Source organism: Chinchilla lanigera, unplaced genomic scaffold, assembly GCF_000276665.1.
Source record: "Chinchilla lanigera isolate Chin_1 unplaced genomic scaffold, ChiLan1.0 scaffold00051, whole genome shotgun sequence".
Lineage (NCBI taxonomy): Eukaryota > Metazoa > Chordata > Mammalia > Rodentia > Chinchillidae > Chinchilla > Chinchilla lanigera.
This window is the reverse complement of record NW_004955452.1, coordinates 10604304-10619052: the sequence shown is the minus strand read 5'-3', so window position 1 is coordinate 10619052 and position 14749 is coordinate 10604304. Positions and strand designations below refer to the sequence as shown.

The 14749-nt window shown below is 50.0% G+C and overlaps 2 protein-coding genes across 4 annotated transcripts in view; both read right to left on the bottom strand.

The window, feature by feature from the left end:
- Lck (LCK proto-oncogene, Src family tyrosine kinase) overlaps nt 1-10736 on the bottom strand; it is a 23994-nt gene extending 13258 nt beyond the window's left edge. The window contains exon 1 of one of the 2 annotated variants that reach the window (XM_005395059.2): nt 10602-10736. The gene's annotated coding sequence lies outside the window, so the exon portion shown is untranslated. The remainder of the gene's footprint in view (nt 1-10601) is intronic. The other variant, XM_005395058.2, reaches the window with a different exon arrangement.
- A 1988-nt stretch (nt 10737-12724) lies between these two features.
- On the bottom strand, nt 12725-14749 carry Fam167b (family with sequence similarity 167, member B). 2 transcript variants are annotated; one of them, XM_005395057.2, is made up of 2 exons: nt 13768-14749; nt 12725-13125 (listed from the first exon to the last, which is right to left on the bottom strand). In XM_005395057.2, the coding sequence occupies exons 1-2, from the start codon at nt 14275-14277 to the stop codon at nt 12898-12900; spliced, it is 738 nt and encodes a 245-aa protein (XP_005395114.1). In that variant the 5' UTR covers nt 14278-14749; the 3' UTR covers nt 12725-12897. The 2 variants fall into 2 exon arrangements, with proteins under 2 accessions (XP_005395114.1, XP_005395113.1); XM_005395056.2 differs by having other exon boundaries at nt 12725-13128; nt 13768-14745.

Sequence of the window (14749 nt, the reverse complement as noted above, 5' to 3'; positions counted from 1 at the left end):
CCTAACACATACCCTTTCTCCTCCACTCCACTCTTAGAAGTCCTTGGGGCAGGGGGCATTTGAAGAATGTCCTTCTAGACCAGGGTCCACTCATCTGTGGCTGCAAATGACTTGTGCTTCTATGTCTGTCTGTCTGTCTGCCCGTCTGCTTGTTGTTTAAAATGGTCTCTCTAGCCGGGCGTGGTGGCACACGCCTGTAATCCCAGCACTCAGGAGGCTGAGGCAGGAAGATTGCTGCAAATTTGAGGCCAGCCTGGGCTACAAAGTGAGCTCAAGGCCAGCCTGAACTGCATAGCAAGACCCTATCTCAAAAAAAAGACAAAAAATAAAAAATAAATAAAATAGTCTCTCTACATAGCCAAGGCTGGCCTCAAATATGTGATCCTCCTGCCTCAATCTCATGAGTGCTGAATTACGGTGTGTGTTGCCAAGCCTGGATGCAAACAACTTCTTGATTGTTTAATTCATTATGCTAGGAGGTGATTAGTAGTACAAAGACCCAAGAAAAGGACTGAGAGCAACCTGGAGCCACCCTAAAATGAGCTGAGTTATCCAGTGAGATCGGAAGCATCTTGTTTGTGACTCAAACGGGCCTTGCAAAGGCTCAGGTTGTTTATGTTGTAGAGCGAACACCAACATGGGCTGGGCTGCAGACAGATCAGCAAGGTTCTGTGTAGGTTTGCCATTTTTGAAAGCTTTGGAAAAAGGCAAGAGAAAAGGTTGGGGTTGAGAAAAAGGGCGAACTGGGGTGTAGCAATTAGGAGAGGGCAGTAGAAGAAATGTAGCCAGGAGATCACAGGGCTGGAAGCTGGTACTTGGGCCGGCTGGAGTCAGTAGCAAAAAAAAGGACTCAGGTGAGGGGCTGGGGTGCTGGGGGTGTAGCTCAGTATGGCACCTGCTTAACATTCATGCGCTCCTAGGTTCAATCCCCAGCACCACAGGAAAAAATATCTGATGAGAAGTTACTTCTTAGTTTGACAAATAAATTATATTACTGTTTGTTCCATGCATACTTAAATCTCTTGATTAAAATTTGAACTAGATGCATGCTTGTCATGCACAAGGCCCTAGCACCAACCTTGTCCCCCTTTTAAACTAGAAAAGCAGCATTTAAAGGATGTAGGTTCGGGACTGGGGATTTAGCTCAGCGGCACAGTGCCTGCCTGGCAAGCGCAAGGCATGAGTTCGATTCCCAGTACTGGAAAAAAAAACAAAAATGAATAAATAAATAAATAAATGATGTAGGTTCACAGGCAAAAACTCCAAACTTACAAGATCCATGGAGGCAGGGAGCGGGAATGTAGGATGGGGAATGTAGGATTGGCAATGGCAAGAGTCCCTGGGATGGCCGAGTCTAGGAAGCACTAAGGTAATTTAACAGCCTTGTTTTAAAGAGGGTGGTGTGGTGGTGCATACCTACAGTCACTGAACCTGGAGGCTGAGGCAGGAGGATTGCCAGAGTTCAAGGCCAGCCTGGGCCATAAAGTGAATTCAAGGCCAGCCTGAACTGCATAGTGAGACCCTGTCTCAAAAAGACAAAGCAGGACCTGGAATATAGCTCAGTGGCACAGCTCCTGCCTGGCAAGCACAAGGTCCTGAGTTTGATTCCTGGTACTAAAAAAGAAAAGAAAAGACAAAACAATAAAAAAATAATAAAGATGGAAAAAGGAAAACAATGACCAAAAATAATAAAGATGAAAAACTCAAATAGACCCTTCTACCCCTTATCGAGTTACTTTCTTCTCCTCTTCAGCACCTGGGCAGTCTGAGGCTGGAGTGTGGGTGAGGGGCTTCCTGAGAGGTTGCACCGAAAGCTAGAAAGGGAAATGGGTTTGAATGGTGGACCGCTCTCTATAACGTGACCATCACATTGCTAACTAAAGCTTTTCTCTGCAAGATAATTCTCCCTCTCCGCCTGGCGTGCATGTTTCTGGGTCTACACTTCCCTGCCTGGGGAATGCAAGTTTGTCACAGGAGTCAGTGAACACTGTGCTTATGTGTGCAAATCTACGGGTTTGCGTTGCATGAGCTCCTGTACGCAGAGGGATACGTAACGGAATGGGAATGCGGACAGCGGTGCCCGTCCCTGTGCAAGCGTGAGGTCACAGATGCATGACATCTGCTTATACAAAATGTGGGTCTCAGCAAGGGGTGCTGCACGCCTGTAATCACAGCTCTGGGAAGGCTGAGGCAGGAAGATCACAAGTTTGAGAGCAGCCTGGGCAGTTTAGCAATTTAGCAAGCCTTATCTCAAAATAAAAAATAACAGGGCAGGGGTGTGTAGCTCGGCACAAAGGCCTTGGGTTCAATTTCCAGTACCAAGAAAAGAAAAAAAAAAAGATACTTCTGTCACTCTAAAATGTGGATTTCATCTGCCTGGTTTAGTTTGACAAAGATTGCTGGGTAGTCAAAGTGATCTAACCAGGTTAATAATGAGGTCAATAAAAAGAAATCAAATTAGAGCTTAATATAGATTCCTCATTGTCAGAAAGAAAGGAAGGAAGGAAGGGAAGAGGCAGAGGAGAAGAAGGAGAAAGAGAAGAAGGAGAGGAAGAAGAAGAAAAACAGACCACAGAATTTCCCAGGCGTCTTAGAACCAGCAACAAGAGCAAGTTCTGGGGTGAAGGAAGCAGCACGTTCTCTTCTCCCAGCTCAGGAACCCAAGGTTAGTAGTGAATTTTGTAGACCCCAAAGTGCCTCCGACTAGGACCTGTGATCCTCTTGGTCAAATTCAAGTCTCAGTTAGGCCTGGTGTTGCAGGCCTCTAACCGTGGCACCCTGGGAAGCTGAGATTGCTCAACGAGGGCAAATTAGTGAGACCCTGTCTCATAAATAGGGGCCGGGGATCTAGCTCAGGGGCACAGTGCCTGCCTGGCAAGTGTGAAGTCCTGAGTTTGATTCCCGATACCAAAATAAAATAAAACAAATAAAAGTTTTAAAATAAGAGGAGTATCACTGAAAAAATAAAAAGGGTTGGGGATGTAACTCCGTGCAAAGGCTCTGCATTCAATCCTCAGTACTGAAAAAAAATTCCAGCCTATCCATCATCCACAGGCACTTGTATTCATTTTAAATTTTTTTTTTAAAGGAGGAAAAGTTTATTTGGCTCACAGTTTGTAAAGATTTCAGTCTATAGTAGGCTTGCTCCAAGGTAGGGGAGCATGGCAGAGGAGCACTGCAGAGGAGGAAGAATTTTAATTAATTAATTAATTAATTAATAAGTCTTTTTGAGACAGGGTCTTGCTATGCAGTTCAGGCTGGCCTTGAGCTCACTTTGTAGCCCAGGCTGGTCTCGAACTCAGACTCGCAACAATTCTCCTGCCTCAGCCTCCCGAGTGCTGGGATTACAGGTGTGTGCCATCACATCAGGCTCAGGTACAGTTCCTTTTTTCTTGGTTCTGAGGATTGAACCAAGGACTTCATGCATGCTAAGCACGTGCTTTACTGCTGCACCACATCCCTAGTTACAAGATGAATTGATTTTCACAAATTGAGAATGGCTCCAACATAGAACTGAGACTGCTGGTTAATTATTATTGTCAATAAGGGCTAGAGAGCAGTTATTCTAATTGGCATATTATTAGGGACCCTCTAATAAGGTGTATGTATCTACTTATCTTTTATAGTGAGTCCCTGCCCTGTGGTACGTCTGTGTGCATCCTAGGAGTTTTATTAGGATGGAGCCTTATTTTTAGCCTGTCAGTCCACATTGCCTATGAAAGTTTTGGGGATGTTACAGGTTATGGAGGCTCAGCTCACTGTATCAGTGTTGTACTGACCCAAGTTTAATCCCCACATTTCCCAGTCATTCACTGATGAAGTGCCTCTTGATGTACTATTAAATCTCTCTGAGCCTCCCTCAGTTCTTCTTCTACAAAATGGAAACAAAAGCAGGCTCTGAGGGACTGAGACAGAAACACTGAAAGTTTGAATGCAGCCTGGGCCACTTAGCAATTTAGAGAGACCCTATCTCAAAATAAAAAAGTAAAAAAAGGAACTGGGCATGATGGCACACACCTGTAATCCCAGCACTTTAGGAAGCTCAGACAGGATGATTATAAATTTGAGCCCATTTTGGGCAATTTAGCGACTTGGTAAGGCCTTGTCTCAGAATAAGAAATAAAAAATAAGGATCGGGAGGCTGAGCGAGGTGGCACACGCCTGTAATCCCAGCACTCGGGAGGTTGAGGCAGGAAGATCGTTGCAAGTTCGAGACCAGCCTGGGCTACAAAGTGAGCTCAAGTCCAGCCTGCACTGTATAGAGAGACCCTGTCTCAAAAAGACCAGAAAAAGAAAAAGGATTGGGGGTGCTGGGGATTTAGCTCAGTGGCAAAGCGCCTGCCTGGCAAGCACAAGGTCATGAGTTCGGTTCCCGGTACCGGAGAAAAACCAAAAAAAGCAAAAAAGAAAAAGGATTGGGGATGTAGCTGAGTGTAAAGGTCTTGGCTTCTGTCTCCAGTACCAATAAACAATCACGCAAACAAACAAATAAATGTATTTTTTTTGGGGGGGGCGGGTTTCACCGGTACTGGGAACCGAACTCACGACCTTGCGCTTGCCAGGCAGGCGCTTTGCCACTGAGCTAAATCCCCAGCCCCAATAAATGTCTTTTTTAAAGGGCTTGGAATGTAGTTCAGTGCTTAATCCCCAGTACCACAAAATAAAAGAAACAAACAAACTGCATTATGGGCTGTTATGAGTATTTTATGTCCCCATGTAACAAAATATTTAAAAGATGGGTGACACATATTAATGACTAAAACAGTGCGAACAGGCCCGAGAGTGTAGCTCAGCAGCACTGTGCTTGTCTGGCATGTGCAAGGTCCTGGGTTCTACTCTAGGCACTACAAAAATAATTGTTTTGTTTGTTTTTTGAGACAGGGTCTCACTGTATATTCTAGGCCAGCCTTGAACTCACTATATAGTCCAGGCTAGATTTGAACTCAACACAATCCTCCTGCCTCAGCCTCCTGAGGATTAAAAATGTGCACACTCCAGCCTGGGTTACAAAATAAATTCAAGGCCAGTCTAAACTGCACAGTGAAACCCTGTCTCAAAAAGACAAAAAATAGTCAGGTATGGTGGTGCACGCCCTGTAATCCCAGCACTCGGGAGGCTGAGGCAGGAGGATTGTTACAAGTTTGAGGCCAGCCTGGGCTACAAAGTGAGCTCAAGGCCAGCCTGAACTGCAGAGCAAGAATTTGTGTCAAAAAAAAGACAAAAAATAAAAAATGTGCACCACCATGCCCTGCACGACAATAACTAATTAATTATAAAATAAAAATAATGATCCACTGAGACTAGCACAAGCATTTCATTACATCAGACTTAAATTTTAGACATCTTTTAGGCTAACAGAAGTTTTTCATTTTCATTCTCCTTAGTAATGTTTGGCACTTGCACAGATCTCTCTTCTAATTTTAATCTGTTTACCTGAAATGGAAACTTCACTGCCATAAATGGAAAGCCAGCTTGGGGAGGGGTGCATGCCTGTAATCCCAGCACTCTGGGAGACTGAGGCCAGAGGATCAGATGTTTGAGGCCAGCCTGGGCAACTTAGCTAAACTCTATTTTAAAATACAAAATATAAAGGGCTTAGGGTGTAACTCAGTGGAAGCTCCTGGGTTCAATCCCTCATACCAAAAAAAAAAAAAAAAAAAAAAAAAGGAAACCAGTATCATCTGCCATAAATGGAAGTAATGTATCAGTGCACGTGAAAATAAACACATAAATTAACACTTGTAAACATACATCCATCCCCCTCTGAAACCACGCGCTATGGTAGGAAGAACTAGCAGGTGAGAGAGACCTCTGGGCTGAGGGCTCTCTGTCAGTGCTTTAGAGGGGCCATAACTTTCTTTCTGGGGCACACGCTCATGCGTGTGTGTGTGTGTGTGTGTGTGTGTGTCTGTGTGTGTGTGTGTGTGTGTGTGCGCGCGCGCGCACGCGCACATGTACATGCTAGGCAAGTGCTCTCCCACTGAAGTACACCTCTGGCCTCAGCCACAACTTTCGTAATGGGCCAGCCTATGTCGGCCTACGTGGTGGGTACTTCCTGTGCTCCAAGCTCTGACTGAGCACTGGTTGCGCCATGTGGAGCAGACAGGTTCCCATCACTTGGCCCTGCCCTCTGAAACAGAGAGGGTTCCTCCTCTGGTGGGCCACCCTATCTTCATAGAAGCCTGTAAGTCCTGGCTGATCGGAAATATCCTGGACTCCCAACAACATGGCAACACAAGACGGCAATACTTTCCCGGAAGTAACATCTCAAAATCACCACCATTACCCATTTACCAAGCTAACATTTAGCAAAAGCCGATAAAGATGAGATAGAGTTCCGTGTAAGGACAGGAAAAGATATCGTAGATTCAACATGGTAGATAAGTTGCAGAACAAAATGTGTTGTATAAGCCAGTTTGTGCACAAATATGTGTATATTCTTTAAAGCTGGCTCCGGTGGTAAGCCTTCATTTGCATCGTTTCACGTAATTTTCACAATAATCCTAAGAAGTAAATACTGTTATTACTCCCATCTTACAGATGCAAAAACTGAGGCTTAACCTACACAAAATGATTTGTCTGAGGCCTCATCACAAACAAATGAGTGGTGGAGTCGTGGGCTGAACCTGGGCTGTCTGCCTTCAGGGGCCTGGCTCTTAGCCTCTTTGTGGTTCAGCAGCAAAGATGGGAGAATCTGAAAGGACACACACCAAATCCTTTCCAGAAGCACATCCCAGAAGCTGGACTGGAGGGGGCTGTGTTTCTGGCATGTCTTTCTATGCCTGTGTGCTGTTTGGAGTTTTAAAGAAGCAGCCATGCGCTAATTTTGTAATGGAAAAACAAAATCAACAAAACCAGCAACACAAAAACACTGCCAAGAGACACACTCCTCTGAGTGTGAGCTAGAGCAGCATCAGCTACATCTCGCGCCCCCCACCCCACCCCGCCCACCCTTGCATTCCCGGGGCCCAAGGGCAGGCGTGAGACAGTGCAAGAAGAAAAGGTCTGTGCCTAGGAAGTTTGGGAAACACTGGTTCAGACAAAATGAATCAGGCTCTTGCAGAGTTTAATAAGCTGGCACTGACTGTGAAGCCCGTGGGGGACAGAGTTGTTGCTGAGGCCCCTGCTGACTGGGCCCAGAGCCCTTTTCTTCTCAGATGCCTCACAGAACTCATTTTCTTTAGAGCAAGCATTGGAAATCCAGCCCCAGCTGGTGATGTAGGTCAGCAGCACAGCAGCTGCCTGGCAGGTGTGAGGCCCTGAGTTCGATTCCTGGTACCAAACAAAACAAAGAAAAAGAAAAAGAAAAAAAAAAAAAAAAGAAAGAAATGCAGCTCCAGATCTTTTTTTTTTCTTTTCTTTACTTTTCTTTGTTTTTTTGAGACAGGATCTTCTTCTGCAGTTCAGGCTAGTCCTGAACTCACCATGTCACCATGTAGCCCAGGCTGGGCTTGAACTTTCAGCAGTCCTCTTGCCTCAGCCTCCCGAACGCTCCAGATCTTTACAATCTGCACGGAGGTGGGTTGTTTTAAAGCCCACACCCTTGGCCCGGTGGCGAAACTCAGTGCTAAAGCATGTACTTAGCAGGTACAAGGCACAGATTTGATCCTGAACAACAACAACAAGACCGCTGCACTCCTGGATGCTATGTTGGTCCTGCCTGCCTCCACCCCATCCACTTCCACTCAGAATTGTTTTCAATGAATTGAGGGTGGCCTTGAACCCATCAGCTTGAGGGTGTGTGTATGGATTGTGGGATCCAGCTGTGTCTCTGTGCGGTCTCTGCGCCTGCTCTGAGCAGACCAACACACACACATTTCTCTGTGATCATGCACATGGTGTTTCAGAGGACGGTGTGTGTCCATGAAAGGGATCCTATTTGTTTTTTTAATTTTAAAGAGAATTTTTAAAAATCAATAAAAATACAGAATGTCACAACAAGATGATAGGAAATTAACAATGGCTGTTATATTACATATTGTTATCTTCAAAGCAGTTGTTCAGATTACCATATATAGGCATGCAAAATTGATCAAGCAATTAAACATTAACTGTTCCTTTCATTAAACCAATAGAAATTAGTAGTACAATTATCTTAGCTATTTTGTGTGTGTGTATACATATATATTTTCCTCTTTTCTTTCTTTCTTTCTTTCTTTCTTTCTTTCTTTCTTTCTTTCTTTCTTTCTTTTTCTTTCTTTCTTTCTTTTCTCCTTTCCCTCATCCCAGCTGTTCTTTCTTTCTTTCTTTCTTTCTTTCTTTCTTTCTTTCTTTCTTTCTTTCTTTCTTTCTTTCCTTCCTTCCCTCCCTCCCTCCTTTCCTTCCTTCCTTCCTTCCTTCCTTCCTTCCTTCCTTCCTTCCTTCCTTCTTTTTGTCTTTTTGAGACAGGGTCTCACTCTGCAGTTCAGGCTGGCCTTGAGCTCACTTTGCAGTCTGAGCTGGTCTCAGACGATCCTCCTGCCTCAGCCTCCCGGGTGCTAGGATTACAGGCATGTGCCACCATGCCTGGCTGTTCTTTCCTTTTGAGCAGTTTCTTTCCCTGTCACTATCTAGTGTACCTTTTGGATTTTATTTACTCTTTCAGTTTCTTACCCTAGGAAGACAATATGACGTTTACACATGTGGGTCTGATTTCGTTCACTTATGAGTATAGTGTGGTCTGTAGTTGCATCCACTTTCCTATAAAAGTCTCAAGTTTATCCTTCTTTATAGCTGAGTAGTACTCCATTGTATGAAAATACCACATCTTTTTTATCTGTTCCTCAGTTGATGGGCATTTGGGCTATTTCCAAGATTTAGCTATGACAGATTGTGCTGCTATAAACATGGGTGCACATATATCGCTGTGGTATGATGTTTCTGTGTTTTGTTTTGTTTTGTTGAGATAGGATCTCTCTGTGTAGTTCAGGCTGGCCTCGAACCTGCAGTGACCTTCCTGCCTCAGCCTCCCAAACGCTGGGATTAAGGGGGTGCACCACCATGCCTGGCAGAGGGACCCTCTTTTAATGTAGACCCAATCACCCAGCTCAAAACTCAGAATTTAGCCTGCCAGAGTTCTCACGCCCCGCTATATACAGGAAGCAAGCCTATGTGCAAAGCCACACCGCAAGCGTGAAGGAATGGGCGGCCCGCTGCCTTGCCGAGGTCAAGGTGCTGAAAAGGTGCGATTCTGGGTGTGGACAGCCCTCCTTTGGGTGCGGGGGGAGGAGGTGTCCAGCCTCCCTTAAGAGCCTACTATGTGTCAGGCGCATCACAGTCGTTATTTTCTCTTAGATTCTCCAAAAGTGCTCTGTAAGAGGGAGATTTATTGTCGCTTCTTTAGGGGTGAGTAAACTGAAGTTTAGAACTATAAAGCCACTCAGAGAAATGGCAGTGACAGGCGTGACGGCACAGGCCTGCCATCCCGGCACCCAGGAGGCTGAGGTGGGAGGATTGCCAACCCGAGCCCAACCTGAGTAACCGTCACTCGGCAAGACCCTGTCTCAAGAAAGGCTGGGACGTGCTGACCCAGCGGAAAGTACATGACGTGACATGAAAAAACTCCAGCGAGGCCAGGGAAACCTGGAAAGTCTGGGTGAGCTGGGGACTGCCCCCCGGCACGGAGGGCTCAGGGCTGGCGTGTGAGGGAGCGGGAAGTAGCTGACGATGCCTTCCTGGGCCTCTGTGGCCTGGGGTCTAAAGCAGGAATCGGCAGGACTGACTGAGCTTCCTGTGGGGGAGCGGGGGACGAGAGGGGGCAGGAGGGGACAGGGGCAGAGGGAAGGACATCCTGCTGTGGCACATGGCGGGGATGGGATGGCAGCTTTCCAGGTGGAAGTTCGGAAGTTCCTTGCTCAGGATCAGCTGCACCCCTGCCCGGGATAAAAATAGTGTTTCCTCTTCCTTCTCCCATCACTAGCTTCCACCTCAGGCTTCCCAGAGTCAGGTCGCCTGTGTGAGGCCTGAGGTCTCCGTGCCAGCGCCCTCCGCCTGCCCTCCCAGATGTGGCCACACGCGTCCCGGCCGACCTGTCTCTCAAGTGATGCTGGTCACTGAGGCTGAGCCACTTCTCACATGTCCATCCGGGTGCTCTGGTGACCTGTCTCTGTCTCTGTCTGTCTGTCTTCTCCCTGTCTCTCATCTGCTCCAGGGACCAGACGGATTGATTCCTGAGTCCCCTCCTTCCAACTTGCCCACCACACCTGCTCCTTTGTCGGAGGAGGCGGTCCCAGCCTAGGGCGTGCCCCTCCCAGCACCGCAGAGCCGCTCCCTGGCCGAGGGACCGCAGGCAGGGAGTGCTCTGCCCTCTGAGCCGTGTCATCCTGGGATGAGACGCGAACTTGGTGATTTCCAAAGGCCTTTCTGCTATCTAACATTCATGTGCCAGACCCCCAGAAGCACGCTCCTGGTGAGGTGGGGCCAGGGGCAGACAGTGAGGCAGAGGCAGCAGCCACCAGCTTTTCAGGAAAGCAGCGATCTGCTGACCCTTAGCAAGGTGCTTCTGTCTCCCAGCCTGACGCTGCTGCTTGCCCTGGGCAGCCTGGCGCCCTGTACCCAGCTGTCGCCCTCTGCTGCCAGGGCTCCCATCATGGCCCTAGAGCCCAGTTCCCCATATGCCTTACCTGCCCAGCCTGAGAGGCCCCCGGCCCATTCACATGGTCCTCCCGGCCTGGCGTGGCTGCGCAGACACGGCTCAGCTCCCCTTGCTGTCGGAGCCACCACCTGTCTCCCCGCGCCCACGTTCCACCCCGACTTCCTGCCTCCTCCTGAGGACTCTGCAGCCAACCGGGCCCCGGCAGCTCAACCACAAGCTTCTAGCACCCCAAGCTTCCTGCCACCGTAGGCCCCTCGCCCCTCAGCCCCTGGGGGTCCCAGACATCTCCAAGCCGGACCCTACTCACCCTAAGGGTGGCATTTGAGGTTTTAAAGATGCCAGAAGGATGTTTCATGGACCCTCCCTTCTGCTTTCTGGGGTCCACCTAGGCAAGAGATTCAAAGGCAGGCCCTGGCCTCAGTGAGCGGGGGTGAGCAGACACCCACCCAGTCCACAGTGGAAGGCAAGTGGCACCACTGTTACAGTGCGAAAGCTGAGTGGCCCTTTGGTTTCATGCAAAGGTAACATCATTCCAAGTCAGAGGTAAGGATGGTATTTCTGCTGAACCGGTGAAGGGAACACCAGGTGCATTTCAGTCAGATAAGCACTTAAAACGGCTGCTGGAGTCAGCCGACAGCAATGCTCATGCCATCTCAGGGCACAGGACAACAACTTTATTAGCATCCCAGGGTAGCTGGGTGTGGTGGCATAAGATTGTGGGCCTAGCACTTCGGAGGCTGAGGCAGTAGGATCACTGTGAGTTTGAGGCTGGCCTAGACTACATAGTGAGACTCTGTCTCAAAAAACAAACACACAGAAAAGAATCAGAGGATAGACTAACAGCCCTCTGGCAGCAGTGTGTTTCAGGACAACCCCATGTGCTCAAGAGGCCATAGTGACAGCTCTGCTGCAGGCAGAGGACAAAACAATATCACACTTCTCACGGTGTGGAGTGGGGCAGCAGTTTCAATGCAGGTCGAGGCAAGGCCACAGTGGTGGGTAGAGGCTCATGGCCTGGAACCATCTCCTGCCACAGAAGACAAATGGGACACACGGCCCAGGCACCAGGGCAGGCCGAGCAGTCAGGACTTTCTGTTACAGGCAGGGGGCAAGAAGCTTGCCATGAGCAAGAAGCTCTATTTCCTGGGGAGGGCCAGGTCCCCAGGGATATAAGGAGCTCCAGGGAGCTCTGTCAGGCCCAAGAACCGGGCCTTGACCCTGCTGGAAGGAAGGCGTAAGGACGTCACCTCCTGAGCTTCACAGAGCAGGCGGGCGGGGGAGGGGGACCCACAGAGCATTATTGGGGTTTGTGAGGTGGGAGCTGCTGCTGTGCACACCTCAACTGCAGGGGGGGTGGGGGGGGGACAGGAAACGGGTGGGGGGAGAGGAAGCCCGAGTTGGAAAGTCAGACAAAGAGAGTAACACAGAAACAAAGGCTAAGAAACACAAAACAAAAAGGCTTCAGAGTGACAGAGAGCTGGGGCCAAGGCCTGGTGCAGAGCCAGCTACCCTTGCCTGTCAGCACCTCGTAGTCCATGTGTGGGCCTTAGCACAGGCATACTGGGACTGCTGGTGAGGGCAACCGTAAGAAATACCCGCATTTACTGGGTGCCTGCCCTATACTATCTCACTTAAGACATACTCAGCTAGCTGCGGGGTGAGCATCAGCACCTCCATTCTAGAGGCAAGGAGACCTCAGGGATTAAGGGACCTCTCCAGTGTCTAATGGGAACAAATGGAGGGGGCTGCCTTAAAACCTAGCACTCCCAGTTCTGCATTTTTAGCCACCCAATTTATCTAAACAACCTCCTGTGGGAGTTGGAGTGAGTTAAGATTTTAAATTCTTTTTTTTTTTTTTTTGTCTTTTTGAAACAGGGTCTCACTACACAGTTCAGGCTGTCCTCAAACTTGCAGCGATCCTCCTGCCTCAGCCTCCTGAGTGCTGGGATTACAGGTGTGTGCTAGCACACTTAGCTCTTTCCCACTTCTGACCTTGAGGAGGTGGAGAGTAGAGCTGGAGCTGTCAGGAATGGGGCTCTATCAGCTATCTCTACCCGCAGCGGGGCTCTCTCTCCTACACGGGAGTCCCAGGTCCCAGCCATAGAGGACAGACAGACACTGACCTTAGGCCTTAATAACAACGCAGAGACCTTAGGATTGTATAAGGTGTTTATTGAGGAGCTTGGGCACCTAAGCTTTTCCCCTTCCAAGCCCTTACCAGCTGGGGTTTTGTGAACTTTCAGTTTACCCCTCAGAGATGTGAGTGTGCCTCTGAGACACCTTGCCTCCCCTCTTGCCAGGTGGCCTGGGAGCACAGGTGGCCCTCAGCAGAGGGTAAAGCGCCGGGCACTGATGTTCATGCGTGTGAGGCCAAGGTGCCGCAGCAGGGGGGCCAGGGCCAGGCCGGCCCCAGGCTCCAGCTCCAGCTCCAGCTCGGCCTCATCCAGCAGCTCCTGGTGCAGGTGACAGGCTTGGTCCACCTTCAGTCGGTGCAGCTGGGCTCGCAGCTTCAGCAGCTGCCCTGCCAGCTGCCGGTCCTGAGCCTGCATCTCCTGCTGCAGCCAAGAGGGGCCATGAGCCTGCTGGGCGGGCCCCAGACTCACAGGCCAGTCTTTCCTTCCTGTCAGTGCTCCGGGCCTTTGCACCGGCTGTGTCCCCAGCCCCCCTCCCCCGCCTTCACCTCGCTTATCTCTCAGATCTTGCTCCACACCGGTGGTTCTCAAAACAGGCTAAGGAACTGTCAGTGAGCGAATGCAGATGCTGGGGCCCCATCCCAGATCACCAAAGCAGAATCTCAAGTTGGAGCCTGGCTACCTGTATATTTGGACACGTCAGGTTGACAGGTAACACAGCACTCTCCTTCTAGACAGCCTCCAGCATGCTCGGTGCCTCCTTTTGTGCCTTACTGTATCCCTGGAGGACACGGATCCCCAGAGCAGCGGGGACGATGTCTTCCCCTACTTGTAGCTGGTGGTCCCCCAAGGCAGGGCTCTGATCCCCAAGTCACAGGGGCACAGAGTTAGTAGACTCTGAAATCCTTCACCAGCGCTTCCCAGCGGCACACTGGACAAGTGCATGCCCCACTCCTCCCCCCAGGGCACCGGTGTGGCAGTTGCTGTTTTGTTTTTTTTCCCATTTCCATCCCCTGCCCACGTCCATGGTCTGTGCAAGGCTGGCCACCCCACCAGACTCACCAGTTCCCGCCGGAGCCACTCAAGCGCAGCATCGATTGAGTCGAAGCCACAGATGGCCCCAGGTCCCCCGGGGCCAGGTCCGGCTTGGGCCTTGCGCCAGGCCTGGCTTTGAACCCTGGCCATCCACTCCAGATACGAGGGCCGCCGCGTCTGCAGCTGTAGCTTGGCCGTCAGTGCCTTCACGGAGTCCAAGCTCTCCTCCTCCTCGTTCTCTTCGTCCCCCTCACCCACGGCCTGGAATTTCAGTGGCCCCAGGGACATGGTGGGTTTGAGGTGAGGGACAGGGCCGGTCGCTACTCTGAGATGAGCGAATGGCCGGCAATATGGCCCAGGGAGAAGTGGCGGAAGCCGAGAGGAGAAAGAGTGTGCGAGGGAGGGTGCAACGGTGGATGTCCAAGGTGGGCCAGGGAGGCCGAGTGCCAGCGTGGGCGAGCAGATGCGCACATGAGGCGAAGTGTGCAGGGGCTGGGATTTTCCTGGGCTGCTCGTTGGGAGCCACGTGATGCCCATCCGGGTGGGGCAGGAGGAACCCTGCTCTTCTTGCTGGGATGAATTGTCTTTGCCCAGAAAGAGACTCCCAGTTCCCAGAAAGGAAGTTGCTCCAGGATAAGAAGAGCGTCATCCCCACCAGTGTTGGCCCTGCTCCCAAGACCAGGTTCAGGGAGTCGGGAGGGGAGGAGACCGACTAGCTGCCTGTCTCAGTCCTGGCACTGGGCCCTCAACAAAGGAATAGAGTCCAGAGGCCTGGCCTGGGAGTCAAGAGACCTGGGCTCCAGTGCAGGCTCAGTGGGACTTGGGGAAAGGCACTAAAACGCTCTGACCCTCTCTGCTGGGTCAGATCAATGGTTCAAGCTGTACTTTAAGGAGCCTTAGGTTCCTCTGGAAATGCCTCAAGGGCAGGCGACCCGCCTATAGTGGAAGGGCAGAGTGGACTCCTAGGGTGGACTCCTAGCCCTCTTTCTCCCTGCTCCTCCTAGGTTTT

Coding starts and splice junctions, on each gene's coding strand:
- Fam167b (XM_005395056.2), bottom strand. CDS start 14,277: ATGGGCATCACGTGGCTCCCAACGAGCAGCCCAGGAAAATCCCAGCCC. Junction 13,129..13,767: donor AGTGGCTCCGGCGGGAACTG/GTGAGTCTGGTG, acceptor TCTTGGCTGCAG/CAGGAGATGCAGGCTCAGGA.